Genomic DNA, 22,356 nt, shown 5'->3' with positions numbered 1-22,356 from the left:
TTTGCGATCGCTTAGGACGCTTAAAACTCGGTTGTCGAAATTCTGGAACAGCGATGAATAACTGATATGTATATGTGTGTATATATATATATATATATATATATATATATATATATATATATATATATATATATATATAGTCATTTATCAGATTCTTCTGAAAAGTAATACACCTATTATCTGGCAAATCCTGATGGTACTGAATCACTTTTTTAAAAACAAAAAAATGGAATTTTTGCAAGAAATCTCGTTTTTGTCTGGGACTCATCTGCAAACCACAGTGTGAAATCGTAGACCACAATGAATTCAGAATTCAAGCTCCCCTTGGGCTTCTGACTGACTTCATGCTTTTATTAGACAAGGTCAGAGGTCAAGTTGACGATTTCGTAAGTACCAGTCTATGACTGCTTGTTTGTTTGTTTTTGGTACGAGAACGGAAGAAGCTACCAATGTCAAATTACACCACGTGATTCAGGAGGGGATGGGTAGTGCTGATTAGATTTTGGTCAAAGATCAAGGTCACAGTGAGGTCAAATATTCGATTTTTGATGGTTTGTACAGATAACTCGAACGGAAGAAGCTACCAATGTCAAATTACACCACGTGATTCAGGAGGGTGATGGCTAGCGCTGATTAGATATTGGTCAAAATCAGTCAAAGGTCAAGGTCACAGTGAGGTCAAACATCCAAAAAAATAACTCGAACGGAAGAAGCCACCAATGTCAAATTGCACCACGTTATTCAGGAGGGTGGTCGCTTGCGCTGATTCGATTTTGGTCAAAATCGGTCAAAGGTCAAGGTCACAGTGAGGTCAAACATCCAAAACATTCGATTTTTTTTTTTTTTGTTGGTTTGGTACAGAATCATCGTAGAAACTTCTGGTTTGCGTCGCTACCTTCTCCAGAGACAGCTCTTATTGGACAAGGTCAGAGGTCAAGTTGACGATTTCGTAAGTACCACTCTATGACTGCTTGTTTGCTTGTTTGCTTGTTTGTTTGTTTGTAGGCACGATAACTCGAGAACGGAAGAAGCCACCAATGTCAAATTACACCACGTGATTCAGGAGGGTGATGGCTCGTGCTGATTAGATTTTGGTCAAAATCGGTCAAAGGTCAAGGTCACAGTGAGGTCAAACATAATTCCGTAAATTCAGGTGGAGAAATGGAGTATTTTTGCTTCGCTTGACGTCACGAGTTCGTTTTAACTTCGATTTTAATTTTGTCTTCGGTTTTTGCGATCGCTTTGGACGCTTAAAACTGGGTTGTCGAAATTCTGGTAAAAATCGGATGTTTTCGAGATGTTTTAAGATTGTATAAAAAATATTTCACTCAACGCGTCACGGGTCGTCTGATGCAGTGCGCTCGAGCAGACGCGTCGTTGAGTTACGTTGAGGTATAATTGCGTGGAGAAATGGAGATTTTTGCTTCGGTCGACGTTACGATTTTTGATAGTTTGATACAGAATCATCGTAGAATCTTCTGGTTTGCTTTGCTACCTTCTCAAGAGACAGCTTTTATTAGATAAGGTCAGAGGTCAAGTTGACGATTTCGTAAGTACCAGTCTATGACTGCTTGTTTATGTGTTTGTTTGTTTGCTTGTAGGCACGATAACTCGAATGGAAGAAGCTACCAATGTCAAATTGCACCACATGATTCAGGAGGGGGATGGCGAGTTCTGATTAGATTTTGGTCAAAATCGGTCACAGTGAGGTCAAATATTCTATCTTTGATGGTTTGGTACAGATAACTCGAACGGAAGAAGCTACCAATGTCAAATTACACCACGTGATTCAGGAGGGTGGTGGCTCGCGCTGATTAGATTTTGGTCAAAATCGGTCAATGGTAAAGGTCACAGTGAGGTCAAACATCCAAAACATTCGATTTTTTTTTGATGGTTTGGTACAGAATCATCGTAGAAACTTCTGGTTTTCGTCGCTACCTTCTCCAGAGACAGCTTTTATTGGACAAGGTCAGAGGTCAAGTTGACTATTTCGTAAGTACCAGTCTATGACTGCTTGTTTGTTTGTAGGCACGATAACTCGAACGGAAGAAGCTACCAATGTCAAATTACACCACGTGATTCAGGAGGGTGATGGCTCGCGCTGATTAGTTTTTGGTCAAAATCGGTCAAAGGTCAAGGTCACAGTGAGGTCAAACATTCGATTTATGATGGTTTGCTACAGAATCATCGCAGAAACTTCTGGTTTGCGTCGCTACCTTCTCGAGAGACAGCTTTTATTAGACAAGGTCAGAGGTCAAGTTGATGATTTCGTAAGTACCAGTCTATGACTGCTTGTTTGTTTGTTATCTTGCCAAAACGAAGTTTTTGCAAGATGTGAGTCAGCTTGTATTTTTTTTTTTGTTTGTTTGTTTGTCTGTAATCACGTATCGATCACTCTGCAGAGCACAGTTATCATTGGAAATTTTTGTAACTTCGCATATCAGAGATAGAGGTCCCTTTCAGCGCATAAAATTTTCAAGGTCAAGGTCACTTCGTCACAAATCAGGGGAGTCGACGAAACCCTTATTTTTTGAGTAATTTTGATCGGATCATCTTCAAAGTTCATGGTCTGGCGCTCAGCTGATTAATTTTTGGTGGTGATTGGCCTTGACCTTCATGGTTAGCGCTGGAGGTCGAAAGTTTTTGACCCCGGGTCAAATTTTGAAATCTTAGGTACCATATCGTGTAATACCTCAAATTGAACACCTCGATGAGTGTTTTCTAGATATGTCAAGCTTGAGACATTATGACGTCAGTTGGTGACGTTATGAGGCAAATGCATATTTTTTCATGGTTACTCTAGAACGATTCTCATCTGAATCTCTCGTAGGCAGATATTCCTCAAGGAGTCGCTCCTAGTGGATAGCAGCTCTGTTCACCTCAGTGTGACCTTAAAGAAGTCACACGTGGTCACCTTTTGGCAAGATACGGGTCACCCTGTGGGTGACATTGGTTTTTTTTTTTTTTGCATTTCTACATGTTTTAAGCGATTTCCAACCCCCCCCCAAAAAAAAAAATTTAGAGAAAAAAACTTTTTGCAACTTTTTTTTTTTCAACAAAATTTAGATTTCTTTTTTTGCATTTCTACATGTTATAAGTAATTTCCAACAAAAAAAAACATGCCAAAATTATAATTGCGGCTGATTTTGGAACTTCAGGTGGGATATACCCACATAAAATCAATTTCTGTCTCAAGGAATCTAGTTATGACGAATGAATTAAGTATGTAAAAGGGAAAGTTGAAAACTATAACTCTGAGCACTGTTGACGTCAAATTGAATGAATAGGATATCAGGTTCACTTGAGTGACCTCGCAGTATTGGCGGCGGAGGTTTTGCACTCTACAAAGTGCTCCCCCTCTAGTTCTGTTTTTATTTTAATTTTATGTGTGCAAAATCTCAGCTCATGGAAGAGCATGTTAACATTGGGTTAAAAGGCAGCAAGTGTATTGATAGTGGGGCAAAGAGGCTTCAGTTGGACCTAATCAAGGAATTGACAAACAGGAATAGAGGGCAGGTTTCTGTTTCCTTCAAGTTCAGAAGGTTTGGTTAAACTGGGTTAATTGGGGTGGGGAAGTTCATGATTGGGGATGTGGTTTTCATTTTTATGATTGTCAACATTGCAGGACTATTATTATTATTATTATTATTATTATTATTATTATTATTATTATTTTCAATTTTTGTTATTATTTAAAATAAATTGAAATCTATTGATTACATCACCTTGTTGTGCTGTCTGCCTGATGACAGATTTCCTGGAAGGATGCCGCGCTGGCACATTGCTAGTAGAGTTGGAGGACGAGGATGATTTGCCAGAACCAGATGATGACGATGAAGAAAATGAGGATGAAAACCGTGATGACCAGGACTTTGAGGAAGCAATGGTTAGGGTGAATGTCTGTCTTGCTTGGAGATTATTCCATAGTTGTAGTATTGGACACCAATACAAATTTATTCCTGATTTGTTACAGGAGGAAGAAGAGTATGAGTCTCGTAGTGGGCGCAGGCGGATGTGGGATGACGACTTTGTTCTGAAGCGGCAGTTTTCTGCTCTTGTCCCAGCCTTTGACCCAAGACCCGGTCGAACCAACGTTCAACAAACAACAGATATTGAGATACCTATACCAGGTATGCAGAGATGTAGTGGATGCGTGAGCATATGCTTTCAGTTGTTCACTGCAGAGAGTGTTATGGGGTGGGGCCGTGATGAATATGTGTAATAAAGAAGTCGTCAATTTCGTACTGCAGCTTCTTGCCATGGCGAGGCTTCGTCACAGGACCCCTGACATGAATACACAAATTATATAGTGCAATATTTAACACATACAGGAAACTAAATCTTGTCTAAGATGGGGGAAGTGAAGACACGTTTCACATGTCGCACATGCACACCCGCACTGACAAGTGGGAGGGAAATTGCATGGTTGACAAGCCCCATGCTGTTGTATAGCTTGATACATAGGCGAGCAGGCATTCGAGAGCAGGGCCGGTAAGCAGATAGCACGTCTTGGCGCTTTTAATCCTTGATCCCTGGCCTGTGGAAATTTTTTTTTTTTTTTTTTTTTTTTTTTTTTTTTTTTTTTCCCCCCTCCCCTTCCATACCCGCCCCCCTCCTTCTCCCCTACCCTCCTCCTCTAAGGCTAACCAATCACCATTCGTGGAATATCTCTGCTCTGAGGGGTGAACCAATCACAGCCCATTTGTCAGCTGTGCTTGTGGCAGGGAGAAACAATAACTGACCCAGACGTCCCACCAGCAATGAACAAGGAACGGTTTGAGGCCTGCCTCCCACACGTTGAATGACAGCTCGGAGGAGAGGCTTTTCCCCTTCGTGAGTGGGAGGAAAAAGTTCCGTTTCACTCCATGTTAACATGAGAGAACATGTGGACAGGATGTCCTTCACCTCTCTACATCTAAATAAACTAGGCCTGTCCTTCTCATGGGTCATACGCAAAACAACTTGACTCTAACAGATTTCAGTAATATCTTGCCCTAATGCAGCTACCGTGCATACATGTATATATGTAGCCAAAATAGTGTCCCCGGTTGTGTGTTTCCTCTTCCAAAATGGATGGAAAACTGAAGCTAGAATTCAATTGTAAAGATACAGGTAGTGGACAAAAAAATGGAAACTCACATATTAGGGTGTTAGGCCACCACGTATGCGCCGTGGCATGGAGTCGACCAGCGTCTGGAATTCTGCAGGAGGGATCCACCATTCTTCCACAAGAAAGTCAATCAACTCACACCTGTTTGATGGAAGTGGAAAATGCTGTCTTGTGTGTCCCTTCACAATATTCCATAAATGCTCGATTGGGTTCAGATCTGATGACTGAGTAGGCCATGATGTAGGGATAACATCAGTGTCATGCTCATAAAACCATTGGGTGATCAGATGTGCTCTGTGGATGGGGACATTGTCATCCTGGAAGACACTCCTCCCGGCAAGAAAGAAATGCTGCAACTTGGGGTGAAGATGATCACTTGGTACCTTGGTACCATTAAGTAGCGATTGACGTTAACCTTGCTTTCTTAGGGAATGACTGCACCAAAACCATGCAGGACAATGCACCCACAACATTACAGAACCGCCAGACGTGCACTCCTGTGTCGAGAACATGGTGAAGGATGATTCATCTGACCATGTCGCATTTCTCCACTGCTCGATCGATCGTCCATTGCCTGTGCTCTTTGCACCCTGGATTCACAAATGTGCATTGCCAGTTTTGATGAGCTGTTTGTGCACTGCAACCCAACTGGTATCCCGCTTGAGTTCTCTGCAGACCGTTTTTGATGAATGAAATTATATTAAACTTCACACTCTTGCTTTAGTTACTTTCCCACTCTCCTTTTGCTTTAATTATTTAATTATATTTTGATGCAGTATATTTTCTGTTGTTCCACCTTTTGTCATGACACTTTCCTTTTCAATCCTTCCCTTTCTTTTTACATTTTATAAGTCACCATGTGCTGATTATTGCCTCTCCTCCCCTTCTTTCTAGGTACACCAGGTTCTGAACTTGTGGAGCCCTCTGAGTCAGGGGCACTTCATCACATGACTCTCATACTCAAAGTATCTGGCTTGGGAACTGCCAATGATGTCGAACTCCCTCTGACAAATCCTAAGGCTACAATATTTTCGAATGTGCAAAAACTGCTCGACATGACATCCCATGGTGAACTCAAGGTTGACAAGTTGCGGAGGATATGGGAACCCACATACACGTATGTGAATGCTGAATTGCCTGGTAAAATGTAAATTTGTTGTAGTGCCACTTTAACTTGATGCACTATGTTGTGCTTGAGGGAGTAATGCTGGGTGTGCTGTGTCATGATGATGGTATCATGACTTAGCATTTCAGTTATGTTTTAACAGTAGCATGAACCTTGTAACAGTGGCATGAACTTTTGGGCCTTGATCAGATGAAATGGTAATTTATTTGTTTTGCTTTCTTTGTTGTAGTATTGTCTATAGTGAAAAGAACACATCTGAAAAAGAGGAAGAAGAAGAAGTCAAGGGTGTAAGTACTATTTTGTGTCATACAGTTGACCTTTAATTATTACGAAAATGAGAATTTCTACTTCATTTTGAAGTTTTCCTTTTATGGATTGGAATGATTGATAATTTAATGACTTGTTATGGGATGTAGAATTTAAGACATGCATGATTATTATTGTTTTGTCATAGAATTGTTTAGCTTGCCTTATGTTTAGCAAGGAGAAACGTGTGAACTAGGTTGACACTCCAAGTACAAATGTACCATGGCATGAAACAAAACTCTGGCCATGAAGATCAGCAGCAGTCTTCATCGAGCGAAGAATTGCCCATGCAAGTAGAGGTGAGATTGGGCACATTTTGGCCTTGGAGGCAATGGTCAGCCATATGATTGGCCCTTGAGAGGCAAAGGCTTTCCCCTCACACACATTGTTTAATGCTTGAATCAGATGTGAGATGAACAGGATATGGCAGACAGGCAAAGGAGACAAATTAAGGAGAGAGAGGTGATTAAGTTTCTTTCTTGGGATCACTTTGCATTGAGTCGTGCCCTGACAGGCACTCCCTTCCACATGAGGACACACTTCAAAGGTTGGTGTTTATTGGAGCCTCTGCTTCAGTTGAGCCCAACTCGGTTCTTTGCAGCATCCTCTGTTGGGACAATTTTTCTGCAAGGCTTTTCACCTCCTGTTGTGCCGTTTACCATGCTGGTAAAACCCAGCAGCAAGTGAAAGTGTTCCTCGTGTTATGACTGACATATCCAAACGTGCCACTTGCACAGAATGCAGAGATGAATAATTCCTTCATCTAGTGTGTGTTTGTGTGTTTTCTTCCCTAACTCCAAAGCTATGAAACCTGAAACTTTACTTGCATACTATGGGAACTCCATGGAAGTGCATGAGTGAAGATTGGGTGTTTGGGTTAATTAAACCATCACTTTTGAAGATGATGAGTGGCATGATTTAATTGTCTCCTTTATCAGGGGATCCTCAGCCACCTCGCTCTATATGGGTTCTTGTGGCGTTTCCTGGTTTCCCTTGCTGGGGTCTGAAGCCGCCACTGTTTTTTTGGCCTGCTTAACAATGCCTTGACTCGGAACAGGCCGCAACGATTTCTTAACGATAATGTTTTTTTTTGGTTTGTTTTTTTATTCTTTCCCCACTTTCCTCACTCATAATATCAAATACCAGATCATCATGGCCACAAATCACTGGATACATTGCAATGCTTATAAACACCTGGAGACGACACCATTCGTGGCTTAATTTCATTTCCACCCATGCCGTAACCTCGAAGCTCTTAAACCAAGCCCAGTTACAAAATTTATGTTCCATATTTGAACTCTGCAGCAGTTCCGACACTAAAAAAAGTGTTCATTTTGTCCAATTCGGACATTGCATGGGCGTGTCTGGGTGCATAGTTTTTTTTTATGGCAATTGATTGGTAATCGCTTGCCAAGCCAGGCGTTCTGTTGGAGTGCTTGCTTGAGTGCTTGAACCACTTACCGAACGCCCTACATTCGAAAGCGGTACATGTCCCAATCGGAATGTACAGTCGACAGCTACTACAAGGTAGATGTACGTAGACAGGACATGGACATGGTACACATGGGTAGATTTGGATTTGTAGGGACTCTCCGCGGGTGTGTGTGGACATGCCAACGTGTTGCGGGTGCCGTGGTGGCAAAGTTTCATCCCGTATCTTGTGGAGTTTTTTTCAGGTTTTCCTTTGTCCTCATGACTGTTGCTAAAGCATTTGGGTATAGTTTGCTTTACAAGGGTTGTATGTTTCTCTTTGTGAGTTTCAAAGCAAAATATATTTGATAACGCCTGATTTCCGAGCCGTTTGCCTTATTGACGTGTTCTAAATTACCGAACCAAGTTTTTTTTTTTTTTTTTTTTTTTTTTTTTTTTTCCCCCCCCCCCCCACACCCATCACACAACCGTTTATAAAGATTAATGTTTCTGAACATCTCCCTGAAATGTCTATAAATGCAACGTTGTTTTTCGGTGAAAGCTACACAATGGTCAACCTGCCATTTCCCGAAAAAATGCCGACATCGGCCATGTGCGCGTGCGTATGTTTCATAAAGCATAACATTGTTACGAATTTTGGCCCGTCCGGCGTGCGATCGGCCGCTTGACTCGAATGGCGGCCGCCTCGCCCACCTGAACGGACAATTCAGTCGTGACCCTCTCGGAACAACGGCGGGAGCTAGTCACAGGTGGGGGTTTAACCTCACCACAACTCAGTCCGCATTCTACCCGCGTGAAATAGGGTGAATCGCCGAATGTCGATATACACCTAAGTACCCATGCGAGTAGCGTACCGAGGAGTTGTACCACGCCACAGGTCGACTCCTGACACGAACCACTTAAGCGGCTCGTTCCGTACTACAGGGATAAACGAGCGGAGTTATCGTCGACCTTGACGGTTCCGATTAATTACCGGGTGTTTTAAACCCACTACCAATCCCTTGCGTGATGCAAGATGGAGATTTAATAAAAGGAAAAGACGAAGCAAAACGGGGAACAATCGGACAAGCCCATTTATTCACGGAAGGCACGAATATTACAATAAAACAAAGGAACAAAAGCAATACGTATACGTTTTTATGTAAAGAAAAACACAAGCAAAGAAACAACGCAGATCTACAACCGAATATGACTTACACGGCAACACTTATAACAGTTCTACTTTTCAAGACTGGCGCCACCCACAGACATTTACACAAAACCCCAAAAGAAAAGGAAGTCGCGACTTCCCTGAGCGCGTTGAGTCCTTGGCGACCGTTACTCCGAGTCCCTCCGGCGTGGTCCACGAGCTCGTGTGGTCCGCTCGACAGCTCGGACGAACGAACAGAACCTCCGACCAGGAACGATCACCGCCACTCTCCACAATCCCCCTTCAGGGACAAGGGAACAGGAAAAGGGAACGACGTTCTCGTCGACCTTTACGCCTACGCCTTTTGTCAATCGCTTGAACGAACCAAGAGCCTTCAGCTTCCAACTCTCCACACCCACTCCTTTTGTAGGGGCCGACTCCGCCCCTTTGCCCCGCCCCATTTCTGTCTGCACCTCCCTTCTGGAAGCTTCTCAAAAAGGGGCGTGCCCTCGCGTTCCCCCCTCTCCTCGCGGGAGACGGGGAAAGTCAGTTTTGGCTCGGGGCCAGGGAATCATTCCCCAAAATCAGGCCCCCACCTTTTTTCACCTTTGACCCCTGGCTCAAATCGCCCCTCCCCCATGCCAAAGCGTGGGAAAAGCAGAAAGGAAAATCCCACAGGCGCTGTTGGTTTTTGTTCTTGCACGTGCCGGATGACGAGGGAAGAAAGTCTCCATCCCACGGAGATCGTGACCGCGCGGTGCTCGTTGAATGGTGAGTGGCAAAGATTTGGTTGTGTAGTTGTGGAAGGTGGCGTCGTGTAGTGAATGGTGTGATCGTTGAGATGTTGGTTGTGGCGATGTTCGTTGTTGTTCTTGCACCAAATTAACAATGGCCAAAGAAAAACTGCTAACTGAAGCGTCACAGCCCGAATGGATCACATATATTCCCTCTATACAACGGGTTTAGGCTAACTACACATGAACTTACCGATATATCTCACCTGAGGACCCTTTATGGTGTAATGCGAATTTCTACAACCGTAACACTACCCCCTCCCCTTTTTACAGACTCGTCCTGAGTCGTCAAATTTTCGTGTGCCATCATGTGTAGTTCTCCCCGAGTACGTTTTACCTTCGGATCCATGAGTGCGACATTCAGTGTATTCGGGTCCCCAAAATAAACCTGAGGGCTGAGTAACTAACTAACAAACACACTAATCCGGACGACTTAAATAAAATTGCCGACGCTAACACATACATGCCAGGGGCACACTCATATTTACAGTACATCTTAACCTTATAAATTTACACTAAACCATGGCCCAGGATCAATGGACTCTGCAAAGAGAAAAGCAGTTAGCAGGGAGCCAGGCTGCTCGCATGCAGTCTCTGGCTCAGGCAATGCAGGTGACAGGGAACGTGGCCGGCTGCTCACACGCAGTCCAAGGCCTGCCCCTTTTGAAATGAACGCAGTGAACCACAACGGTGCATGGGCTGCACAAACGCCATCTCCGTGCAAGCTCAAGTGGCACACGCAAGGACGCAACGGCGCATGAGCTGCGCAACGCAGTCTCCGTGCCAGCTCAAGTGGCGCACGCAATGAACGCAACGGATGGATGGATGAATGGATGGACGCAAACACTGTGCATGGGCCGCCACCGCAGGCCCGTGTTGTAGCTGCCAACAGGGCAATCCTCGCAAACTGCACGACGATTCTGGCGCACTTGGCAATGAACAGGGGGGGGGGGGATGCAAAACAGAACGGGTGCAAAAGATGACTATGGCAGTGGGCATGGATGGCAAAGGTAAAGGCAGGCAGGCAAGGCATGACAAGGCCGCTGTAGCAAACACAGCCGGCAGATGAACTGGCCGGCACAGGCCTTGCAGCAAACAGCCGACAGACGATCCGGCCAGCACAGGCCTTGCAGTAAAACAGCCGGCAGACGGTCGATCGGCACAGGCCTTGAAGTAACACAGCCAGCCGATGAAGTTGGCCAGCCTTTGCCTTTCAGTGGAGGGAGTGCGGTGGTGCTGGCCACTCGGAAGGCCGACTCAGACCTTCCTACCGTCTCCCTCCCAACCTATCGCCTATGCCTGTCTCTGTCCATACCCACCCCCTTAATTTGTACAAACCCAATTTAGCCCCAACTTTTTTTTTACCTCCTCCCTATAAATCGTCCCCTAACCCCCTTTATTGTCATCGTTCGGCTAACCTATCCTGTCACCGAGCCTACTCCCAACCCCTACGTTCCCTTCCTGGAAGGGAATAAGGGAGAGCTCGCGTCCTTCGTCGAGGCCCAACTCATGCCTCAAGATGGCCTCCCCATACTTCAGCGATCTTAAACCCAAAGTGGGTCCAGCGGCCCACAACGAGAGCGAAGGGATGGATGGTGCGGAGGGATACACTTCCTATCTACCCTATCCATTTGACTTTTCAACAAGCGCCTCTCGCTTAAACTATTGGTTCTATCAACCCAGATTCCCATCGCCTGTGTTGGTGTCCTCGCAAATTTCCGGCCTCGCCCCCCAATTTTCCTTCCGTGCCCTCACACGGTCTCATGGCTGGGACGCGTGGCTCCCTGGGCAGGCACTACCCTCTGCCGATTCTCCTATGATGGCACCCCCGGGCACTATACTGCCTCCGAGCCTACCAGCTCCCTAACACCGGGAGTGCCCCCCATGGCACCTCCCCTGAAACGCACACGTGGCAGGCTGGCTTCCCAGGCCCCTTTCCGAGGGTCACCCGTGCCCACAACACTGCCCACGCGGCTAATGGCGCCCCGGGCCCCCGCACCAAGCAGGCGCACCCGTGCCCACTACGCTATCCTGGCCCCCCATGGGTCCTTGGCCTACCACGGCCGACTAGCCTGGTGCCCGGGGTACCCACTCGGCGATACTCACCTTTCGCAGCCACGCTCCCAGCCCGTCAACAGGACTCCTGCACCCCTCCAAATAGGTATCGAGCCTACACTCCCACCAACAGCAAAACGACCTCCATTTTTCAATTTCGCTAACCCACTAACTCACTCGACACTGACCCCGGGGTCCTTTGGGTGGGAATCACTCCTCCCCCCAATCACTCATCGCACCATGCATTCCCCATTCGCTCCATACACACAGGCTTGCTGGCCTCACTCACTCATCATGTACTTTTCCCACTTTACTCTTCAACTCTCACACATCGCCGAACTCTGCCATCCTGCTGACTACTTCCCCTAACTACCTCGTGCTCCCACGTCGTCCCTTAAACTACAGCACGTTCCATTTAACCTATTTAACTATGCTACGTCCCCTCTACACACTCAAAGTCTGTCTCTGTCCTCAAAATGTCCCATTTTTCCAACCTAAATCCCTCTACCTAATCCATTCCACGGGCTCCATGAGGACTTACCCCTGCCCCATGAAGCCGGTCTCGCTAAGCTTACCCTTCCCCCTAACTAGTTCCATCCTGGGCCCAGGCGAGGGGATCCTCCACCTCCCCGCCCGGGAAATCCTGTTCACCCGAAAGCGAGGCTTGCTTTTTTTTTTTTCTCGCGCGGCAACTCGCAACCTGTGCACCAGCGCGCCAATTCACAGCCGCGCACCTTTGGCGTGACGTCATGGCAGCTGTTCGCGTCCCTCGTCCCTCTTGGATGGTACCATCCGGCAGGGATTCACCCTCCTGCCAGATTCCAACCATACACGCAGCCATGACGTCACCCGGAGCATCAAAAAAAAAAAACAAGCCTCGCGTTTCGAGGGGTTCCCCATGCGAACATATGTGCTCTGCCCGTTGGAGCTTCACACACCCGCCCGCGTGGAGAACCCGTCTGGTCCAAATCCGTAATCCTGCCTAAACTTTGTCCGTCGTGGGATCGGCAACATCCACCGCTGGCGTTCCCGGACCGGGTTTCACTCCCGCAAGCGCGCACGTGGCGGCCTAGTGCGAAGCACGGCCCGAACCTCGCGCTCGCCGCAGTGTAAACCCGGCGCGGTCCCCAAAACAGCTACGGCCGCTACTCGGCCCTCGTTCCTCTATCGCCGTTGTCGTCGCCATTCGATCCACGCACACTTGCGTGTCACGACGCTCACACTCCACTCCATTACATTCACACCGGGAGACTCTGCTGCGTGCTCCCGCATGCCGACCGTCATCTCCCTCACATACAGCGACCTTGCGCACGCTGTCTCCCTTGCACTCGGCCGTTCACTCACGCATGCCACCTCCCTCGCAAACGTGGTTCCACTCTCACACGGCTTTCCACTCGCACAGGGGGTTTCACTCAGACACGGGGCCTTTGTCGCACACACCCCTTCACTCATGCACGGCGTGCTGGGAGGCGCACACTCGCAACCACACCACTCCCACTCGGGGTCTCATCCACACACGGGGCCTTTGTCACCCACCCGGTCGCTCTCACACACTCCCTTGCACCCGCGCTATGCGTGCTTTTCAGCACACATTTCGCCATACTTGTAAACACACACCTCGACACCACACACACCAGGACCACACTCGTAACCACACTGGGGATTTGTGCCACCCCAAGGGTTTCCGGGGCCTCCATACCCCCCAAGCTCTCCGTGCACTCGTCCACAGCACTCGCCCCTTCAACCTCGCTCGGCACGACCGGGCCCGCCTGGCCGTGATCCGCCTCAAGGGAGCATAGCATCTCCCTCCGTTCCCGAAGGAGGCCATCCAGCTGCTCGCACCGGGTCCCCACACATCCCGTGAGCTCGCCCCCATTATCCTCCACTACGTGTGTGTGTGTGTGTGTGTGTGTGTGTGTGTGTGTGTGTGTGTGTGTGTGTGTGTGTGTGTGTGTGTGTGTGTGTGTGTGTGTGTGTGTGTGTGTGTGTGTGTGTGTGTGTGTGTGTGTGTGTGTGTGTGTGTGTGTGTGTGTGTGTGTGTGTGTGCTCGTCCTTAACCCTGTCCAATTCACCCTCTATCTCCCATGTCACTGCCAACTCAGTCACCTCCTCACCCATTACCTCCCTTGTCTCCACTATTTATTTTATCTCCTGCGTCTCCCTTCATGTCTCTGTTAATTCTATTTCCTTCGTCGTTACCTCGTGTCTCGTCTCGCACGTCGCAGTCACCCCACTTAGTTTTTCCCTCTGTCACCGACACTGTTGCTTTCTGTCACTACCTTCGCCCAACTCGTCTCCTGAATTATTTTCTCGCAAACGTCTCACCCGCCTCCATTGCAGGCCTGACAGCCGTTGCAATCCCCTCCAGCTCGTTCGTTCCAGCATGTGGCGCCGCCATCATGCCCGCCTGCAGGCATCGCCCCACGCGCTGCATTTCACCCCGCAGTATTTGCCTTCATTGGTTGCGCATTTCCATCCATTTTTTTCGTTCAACTGTTGCATCATTCCGTCTTATTTCATAAGACTCCATCTTATTTCTCCGAAGGGATTTAATTTAATGCGCTCGAATTTGGTGGGAATCGAGGGTCGCTCCACTCACCCCTGATCCGATTCCCGTGAATTTAGTTGGAGACGGGAGAGTTTGTTTCCCGCTGGCTGACACCAGTGTTACGAATTCTGGCCCGTCCGGCATGCGATTGGCCGCTTGACTCGAATGGCGGCCGCCTCGCCCACCAGAATGGACAATTCAGTCGTGACCCTCTCGGAACAATGCCGGGAGCTAGTCACGGGTGGGGGTTTAACCTCACCACAACTCAGTCCGCATTCTACCCGTGCGAAATAGGGTGAATCGCCGAATGTCGATAGCGTACCGAGGAGTTGGACCACGCCACAGATCGACTACGGACACGCACTGCTTAAGCGGCTCGTTCCGTACTACAGGGATAAAGGAGCGGAGTTATCGTCGACCTTGACGGTTCCAATTAATTACCGGGTGTTTTAAACCCACTACCAATCCCTTGCGTGATGCAAGATGGAGATTCAATAAAAGGAAAAGACGAATCAAAAGGGGGAACAATCGGACAAGCACATTTATTCATGGAAGGTTCTCTCGTTCTCTCGTTCTCTCGTTCTCTCGTTCTCTCGTTCTCTCGTTCTCTCGTTCTCTCGTTCTCTCGTTCTCTCGTTCGTTCTCTCTCTCTCGTTCTCTCGTTCTCTCGTTCGTTCTCTCTCTCTCGTTCTCTCGTTCTCTCGTTCGTTCTCTCTCTCTCTCTCTCTCTCTCTCTCTCTCTCTCTCTCTCTCTCTCTCTCTCTCTCTCGTTCGTTCGTTCGTTCGTTCGTTCGTTCGTTCGTTCGTTCGTTCTTTCTCTCTCGTTCGTTCGTTCGTTCGTTCGTTCGTTCGTTCTTTCTCTCTCGTTCGTTCGTTCGTTCTTTCTCTCTCGTTCGTTCGTTCGTTCTTTCTCTCTCGTTCGTTCGTTCTTTCTCTCTCGTTCGTTCTTTCTCTCTCGTTCGTTCTTTCTCTCTCGTTCGTTCTTTCTCTCTCGTTCGTTCTTTCTCTCTCGTTCGTTCTTTCTCTCTCGTTCGTTCTTTCTCTCTCGTTCGTTCTTTCTCTCTCGTTCGTTCTTTCTCTCTCGTTCGTTCTTTCTCTCTCGTTCGTTCTTTCTCTCTCGTTCGTTCTCTCTCTCTCGTTCGTTCTTTCTCTTGTTCTCTCTCGTTCGTTCTTTCTCTTGTTCTCTCTCGTTCGTTCTCTCTCTCTCGTTCGTTCTCTCTCTTGTTCTCTCTCGTTCGTTCTCTCTCTCGTTCGTTCTTTCTCTCGTTCTCTCTCTCGTTCTCTCTCGTTCGTTCTCTCTCTCGTTCTCTCGTTCGTTCGCTCTCTCGTTCTCTCGTTCGTTCGCTCTCTCGTTCTCTCGTTCGTTCGCTCTCTCGTTCTCTCGTTCGTTCGCTCTCGTTCGTTCTCTCGTTCGTTCGCTCTCGTTCGTTCTCTCTCTCGTTCGTTCTCTCTCGTTCGTTCTCTCTCGTTCGTTCTCTCTCTCGTTCGTTCTCTCTCTCGTTCGTTCTCTCTCGTTCGTTCTCTCTCTCGTTCGTTCTCTCTCGTTCGTTCTCTCTCGTTCGTTCTCTCTCGTTCGTTCTCTCTCGTTCGTTCTCTCTCGTTCGTTCTCTCTCGTTCGTTCTCTCTCGTTCGTTCTCTCTCGTTCGTTCTCTCTCGTTCGTTCTCTCTCGTTCGTTCGTTCTCTCTCGTTCGTTCGTTCTCTCTCGTTCGTTCGTTCTCTCTCGTTCGTTCTCTCGTTCGTTCTCTCTCTCTCTCTCGTTCGTTCTCTCTCTCTCGTTCGTTCTCTCTCTCTCGTTCGTTCTCTCTCTCTCTCGTTCGTTCTCTCTCTCTCTCGTTCGTTCTCTCTCTCTCTCGTTCGTTCTCTCTCTCGTTCGTTCTTTCTCTCGTTCTCTCTCTCTCTCGTTCGTTCTTTCTCTCGTTCTCTCGTTCGTTCGCTCTCTCGTTCTCTCGTTCGTTCGCTCTCTCGTTCTCTCGTTCGTTCGCTCTCGTTCGTTCTCTCTCTCGTTCGTTCGCTCTCGTTCGTTCTCTCTCTCGTTCGTTCTCTCTCGTTCGTTCTCTCTCTCGTTCGTTCTCTCTCGTTCGTTCTCTCTCTCGTTCGTTCTCTCTCGTTCGTTCTCTCTCGTTCGTTCTCTCTCGTTCGTTCTCTCTCGTTCGTTCTCTCTCGTTCGTTCTCTCTCGTTCGTTCTCTCTCGTTCGTTCTCTCTCGTTCGTTCTCTCTCGTTCGTTCGTTCTCTCTCGTTCGTTCGTTCTCTCTCGTTCGTTCTCTCTCGTTCGTTCGTTCTCTCTCGTTCGTTCTCTCTCGTTCGTTCTCTCTCGTTCGTTCTCTCTCGTTCGTTCTCTCTCGTTCGTTCTCTCTCTCTCTTTCGTTCTCTCTCGTTCGTTCTCTCTCTCTCTCGTTCGTTCTCTCTCTCTCTCTCTCTCTCTCTCTCGTTCGTTCTCTCTCTCTCTCTCTCGTTCGTTCTCTCTCTCTCTCTCTCTCTCTCTCTCTCTCTCTCTCTCTCTCTCTCTCTCGTTCGTTCGTTCGTTCTCTCTCTCTCTCTCTCGTTCGTTCTCTCTCTCTCTCTCTCTCTCGTTCGTTCTCTCTCTCTCTCTCTCTCTCTCGTTCGTTCTCTCTCTCTCTCTCTCGTTCGTTTTCTCTCTCTCTCTCTTTCGTTCTCTCTCTCTCTCGTTCGTTCTCTCTCTCTCTCTCGTTCGTTCTCTCTCTCTCTCTCGTTCGTTCTCTCTCTCTCTCGTTCGTTCTCTCTCTCTCTCTCGTTCGTTCTCTCTCTCTCTCTCGTTCGTTCTCTCTCTCTCTCTCTCGTTCGTTCTCTCTCTCTCTCTCGTTCGTTCGTTCTCTCTCTCTCTCGTTCGTTCGTTCGTTCGTTCTCTCTCTCTCTCGTTCGTTCTCTCTCTCTCTCGTTCGTTCTCTCTCTCTCTCTCGTTCGTTCTCTCTCTCTCTCTCGTTCGTTCTCTCTCTTGTTCTCTCTCGTTCGTTCTCTCTCTCGTTCGTTCTTTCTCTCGTTCTCTCTCTCTCTCGTTCTCCCTCTCTCTCTCTCTCTCTCGCTCTCCCTCTCGTTCTCTCTCTCGTTCTCTCTCGTTCGTTCGCTCTCTCGTTCTCTCGTTCGTTCGCTCTCTCGTTCTCTCGTTCGTTCGCTCTCTCGTTCGCTCTCGTTCGTTCTCTCTCTCGTTCGTTCTCTCTCGTTCGTTCTCTCTCGTTCGTTCTCTCTCTCGTTCGTTCTCTCTCTCGTTCGTTCTCTCTCGTTCGTTCTCTCTCGTTCGTTCTCTCTCGTTCGTTCTCTCTCTCGTTCGTTCTCTCTCTCTCGTTCGTTCTCTCTCGTTCGTTCTCTCTCGTTCGTTCTCTCTCGTTCGTTCTCTCTCGTTCGTTCTCTCTCGTTCGTTCTCTCTCGTTCGTTCTCTCTCGTTCGTTCTCTCTCGTTCGTTCTCTCTCGTTCGTTCTCTCTCGTTCGTTCTCTCTCGTTCGTTCTCTCTCGTTCGTTCGTTCTCGTTCGTTCGTTCTCTCGTTCGTTCTCTCGTTCGTTCTCTCGTTCGTTCTCTCTCTCTCTCTCGTTCGTTCTCTCGTTCGTTCTCTCTCGTTCGTTCTCTCTCTCTCTCGTTCGTTCTCTCTCTCTCTTTCGTTCTCTCTCTCTCTCTCTCTCTCTCTCTCTCTCTCTCTCTCTCTCTCTCGTTCGTTCTCTCTCTCTCTCTCTCGTTCGTTCTCTCTCTCTCTCTCTCGTTCGTTCTCTCTCTCTCTTTCGTTCTCTCTCTCTCTCGTTCGTTCTCTCTCTCTCTCTCGTTCGTTCTCTCTCTCTCTCTCGTTCGTTCTCTCTCTCTCTCTCTTTCGTTCTCTCTCTCTCTCGTTCGTTCTCTCTCTCTCTCGTTCGTTCTCTCTCTCTCTCGTTCGTTCTCTCTCTCTCTCTCGTTCGTTCTCTCTCTCTCTCTCTCTCGTTCGTTCTCTCTCTCTCTCTCTCTCGTTCGTTCTCTCTCTCTCTCTCTCTCGTTCTTTCCCTCTCTCTCTCTCGTTCGTTCTCTCTCTCTCTCGTTCGTTCGTTCGTTCGTTCTCTCTCTCTCTCTCGTTCGTTCTCTCTCTCTCTCTCTCGTTCGTTCTCTCTCTCTCTCTCTCTCTCTCTCTCTCTCTCTCTCTCTCTCTCTCTCTCTCTCTCTCTCTCTCTCTCGTTCTCTCTCTCGTTCGTTCTCTCTCTCTCTCTCGTTCGTTCTCTCTCTCGTTCGTTCTCTCTCTTTTGTTCTCTCTCTCTTTTGTTCTCTCTCTCGTTCGTTCTTTCTCTCTCTCGTTCGTTCTTTCTCTCTCGTTCGTTCTCTCTCTCGTTCTCTCTCTCTCTCGTTCTCTCTCTCGTTCGTTCTCTCTCTCGTTCTCTCTCTCTCGTTCGTTCTCTCTCTCTCTCTCTCGTTCGTTCTCTCTCTCGTTCTCTCGTTCGTTCGCTCTCGTTCTCTCGTTCGTTCTCTCTCTCGTTCTCTCGTTCGTTCTCTCGTTCGTTCTCTCTCTCGTTCTCTCGTTCGTTCTCTCTCTCGTTCTCTCGTTCGTTCTCTCTCTCGTTCTCTCGTTCGTTCTCTCTCTCGTTCTCTCTCTCGTTCTCTCTCTCGTTCTCTCTCTCGTTCTCTCGTTCGTTCTCTCTCTCGTTCTCTCTCTCTCGTTCGTTCTCTCTCGTTCGTTCTCTCTCGTTCGTTCTCTCTCGTTCGTTCTCTCTCGTTCGTTCTCTCTCGTTCGTTCTCTCTCGTTCGTTCTCTCTCGTTCGTTCTCTCTCGTTCGTTCTCTCTCGTTCGTTCTCTCTCGTTCGTTCTCTCTCGTTCGTTCTCTCTCGTTCGTTCTCTCCCGTTCGTTCTCTCGTTCGTTCTCTCTCGTTCGTTCTCTCTCGTTCGTTCTCTCTCGTTCGTTCTCTCTCGTTCGTTCTCTCTCGTTCGTTCTCTCTCGTTCGTTCTCTCTCGTTCGTTCTCTCTCGTTCTCTCTCTCTCTCTCTCTCTCTCGTTCGTTCTCTCTCTCTCTCTCGTTCGTTCTCTCTCTCTCTCTCGTTCGTTCTCTCTCTCTCTCTCTCGTTCGTTCTCTCTCTCTCTCTCTCGTTCGTTCTCTCTCTCTCTCTCTCTCTCTCTCTCTCGTTCGTTCTCTCTCTCTCTTTCGTTCTCTCTCTCTCTCGTTCGTTCTCTCTCTCTCTCGTTCGTGTTCTCTCTCTCTCTCGTTCGTGTTCTCTCTCTCTCTCGTTCGTTCTCTCTCTCTCTCGTTCGTGTTCTCTCTCTCTCTCTCGTTCGTGTTCTCTCTCTCTCTCGTTCGTTCGTTCTCTCTCTCTCTCGTTCGTTCGTTCGTTCTCTCTCTCTCGTTCGTTCTCTATCTCTCTCGTTCGTTCGTTCGTTCTCTCTCTCTCTCGTTCGTTCTCTCTCTCTCTCTCTCGTTCGTGTTCTCTCTCTCTCTCTCGTTCGTGTTCTCTCTCTCTCTCGTTCGTTCGTTCTCTCTCTCTCTCTCTCGTTCGTTCTCTCTCTCTCTCGTTCGTTCTCTCTCTCTCGTTCGTTCTCTCTCTCTCTCTCTCTCTCGTTCGTTCTCTCTCTCTCTCTCGTTCGTTCTCTCTCTCTCTCGTTCGTTCTCTCTCGTTCGTTCTCTCTCTCTCGTTCGTTCTCTCTCTCTCGTTCGTTCTCTCTCTCTCGTTCTCTCTCGTTCTCTCTCGTTCTCTCTCTCTCTCGTTCGTTCTCTCTCTCTCTCTCGTTCGTTCTCTCTCTCTCTCTCGTTCGTTCTCTCTCTCTCTCTCTCTCTCTCTCTCTCTCTCTCTCTCTCTCTCTCTCTCTCTCTCTCTCTCTCTCTCTCTCTCTCTCTCTCTCGTTCGTTCGTTCGTTCGTTCGTTCGTTCGTTCGTTCGTTCGTTCGTTCGTTCGTTCGTTCGTTCGTTCGTTCGCTCTCTCTCTCTCTCTCTCTTTCGTTCTCTCTCTCTCTCTCTCTTTCGTTCTCTCTCTCTCTCTCTCTCGTTCGTTCTCTCTCTCTCTCTCTCTCTCTCGTTCGTTCTCTCTCTCTCTCTCTCGTTCGTTCTCTCTCTCTCTCTCTCTCGTTCGTTCTCTCTCTCTCTCTCTCTCTCGTTCGTTCTCTCTCTCTCTCTCTCGTTCGTTCTCTCTCTCTCTCTCTCGTTCGTTCTCTCTCTCTCTCTCGTTCGTTCTCTCTCTCTCTCTCTCGTTCGTTCTCTCTCTCTCTCTCTCGTTCGTTCTCTCTCTCTCTCTCTCTCTCGTTCGTTCTCTCTCTCTCTCTCTCGTTCGTTCTCTCTCTCTCTCTCTCGTTCGTTCTCTCTCTCTCTCTCTCGTTCGTTCTCTCTCTCTCTCTCTCGTTCGTTCTCTCTCTCTCTCTCTCGTTCGTTCTCTCTCTCTCTCTCTCGTTCGTTCTCTCTCTCTCGTTCGTTCTCTCTCTCTCTCTCTCTCTCTCGTTCGTTCTCTCTCTCTCTCTCTCTCTCTCGTTCGTTCTCTCTCTCTCTCTCTCTCTCTCGTTCGTTCGTTCTCTCTCTCTCTCGTTCGTTCGTTCTCTCTCTCTCTCGTTCGTTCTCTCTCTCTCTCTCGTTCGTTCTCTCTCTCTCTCTCGTTCGTTCTCTCTCTCTCTCGTTCGTTCTCTCTCTCGTTCGTTCGTTCGTTCGTTCGTTCGTTCGTTCGTTCGTTCGTTCTCTCTCTCGTTCGTTCGTTCTCTCTCTCTCGTTCGTTCTCTCGTTCGTTCTCTCGTTCGTTCTCTCGTTCGTTCTCTCGTTCGTTCTCTCGTTCGTTCTCTCGTTCGTTCTCTCGTTCGTTCTCTCGTTCGTTCTCTCGTTCGTTCTCTCGTTCGTTCTCTCGTTCGTTCTCTCGTTCGTTCTCTCGTTCGTTCTCTCGTTCGTTCTCTCGTTCGTTCTCTCGTTCGTGTTCTCGTTCTCTCGTTCGTTCTCTCGTTCTCTCGTTCGTTCTCTCGTTCGTTCTCTCGTTCTCTCGTTCGTTCTCTCGTTCTCTCGTTCGTTCTCTCGTTCTCTCGTTCGTTCTCTCGTTCTCTCGTTCGTTCTCTCGTTCTCTCGTTCGTTCTCTCGTTCTCTCGTTCGTTCTCTCGTTCTCTCGTTCTCTCGTTCTCTCGTTCGTTCTCTCGTTCGTTCTCTCGTTCGTTCTCTCGTTCGTTCTCTCGTTCGTTCTCTCGTTCGTTCTCTCGTTCGTTCTCTCGTTCGTTCTCTCGTTTTCGTTTTCTCTCTCTCGTTTTCTCTCTCTCACACTCACACATATCCTTGCTCTACGCCCATCCTAATACAGTGCTGTACCCTCCTCCCACACATATGTCTCACCCCCCCCCCCCTATTTGTTCTTGAACCTATCCGGACGGTGGTTATCTCCACACGTGCCTGGATGGTGATTATGTCCGGGCGGTGTTTGTCTCTTGGCGGTATTTTTTGTATGATGGTCGAAAATGGATTTCAGACATTTTGTTTGCATCTTCTGTCTTTTTGATGAGATTGAATGAATTGTTATTAATGCTTCACTACATGTCTGCCTACCCCTCCTTGCTCCCCTTCACCCTCTACCTCTTCACTCTCCCCCCCCCTCAGTATTCCCGTCAGCAAAGCGATGGGTGGTATTTACTTGTAAAATAATTGTGGTTGCTTTGATTGCTTCATACATCAAGTCGACCATACACTTTCATGATGAATTGTAGTCGCAACTGCTTGTGCTTTTAACTGCACCATCAAGTTGATCATGCTTGAAGCTTTGGTGTGGGGGAACAAACATCTTGATGTTTTCACAAAGTGTGATTGCTGCTCTTGTTTCAGAATTTGGAGATTGTGTTGACACATTTTAATGATCTGTTTATTTTGTGTATTTGCCTAATCAAAGATAGGTTTCAAGTCATTTGGGACAAGTGTGTAAGTTGTAAATATTGAATTGTTTTTTG

General features: G+C 47.8%; 1 protein-coding gene across 3 annotated transcripts in view; it reads left to right on the top strand.

Annotated features, from left to right (window-relative positions):
• The window catches only part of HECTD1 (HECT domain E3 ubiquitin protein ligase 1), a 98,963-nt gene that overhangs the window by 45,866 nt on the left and 30,741 nt on the right, over positions 1-22,356 (top strand). For all 3 annotated transcript variants that reach the window (XM_085877449.1, XM_085877452.1, XM_085877450.1), the window contains exons 26-29: positions 3,753-3,886; positions 3,974-4,130; positions 6,005-6,227; positions 6,466-6,523. In XM_085877449.1, the coding sequence (XP_085733575.1) occupies positions 3,753-3,886; positions 3,974-4,130; positions 6,005-6,227; positions 6,466-6,523 (572 nt within the window). The remainder of the gene's footprint in view (positions 1-3,752; positions 3,887-3,973; positions 4,131-6,004; positions 6,228-6,465; positions 6,524-22,356) is intronic.

The sequence above is a fragment of the Eptatretus burgeri genome, chromosome 4 (assembly GCF_056783735.1).
Source record: "Eptatretus burgeri isolate ZD-2024b chromosome 4, Ebu_testis_v1, whole genome shotgun sequence".
NCBI lineage: Eukaryota > Metazoa > Chordata > Myxini > Myxiniformes > Myxinidae > Eptatretus > Eptatretus burgeri.
Note: the sequence above shows the minus strand (reverse complement) of the source record. Positions and strands in the feature narration are given on the sequence as shown.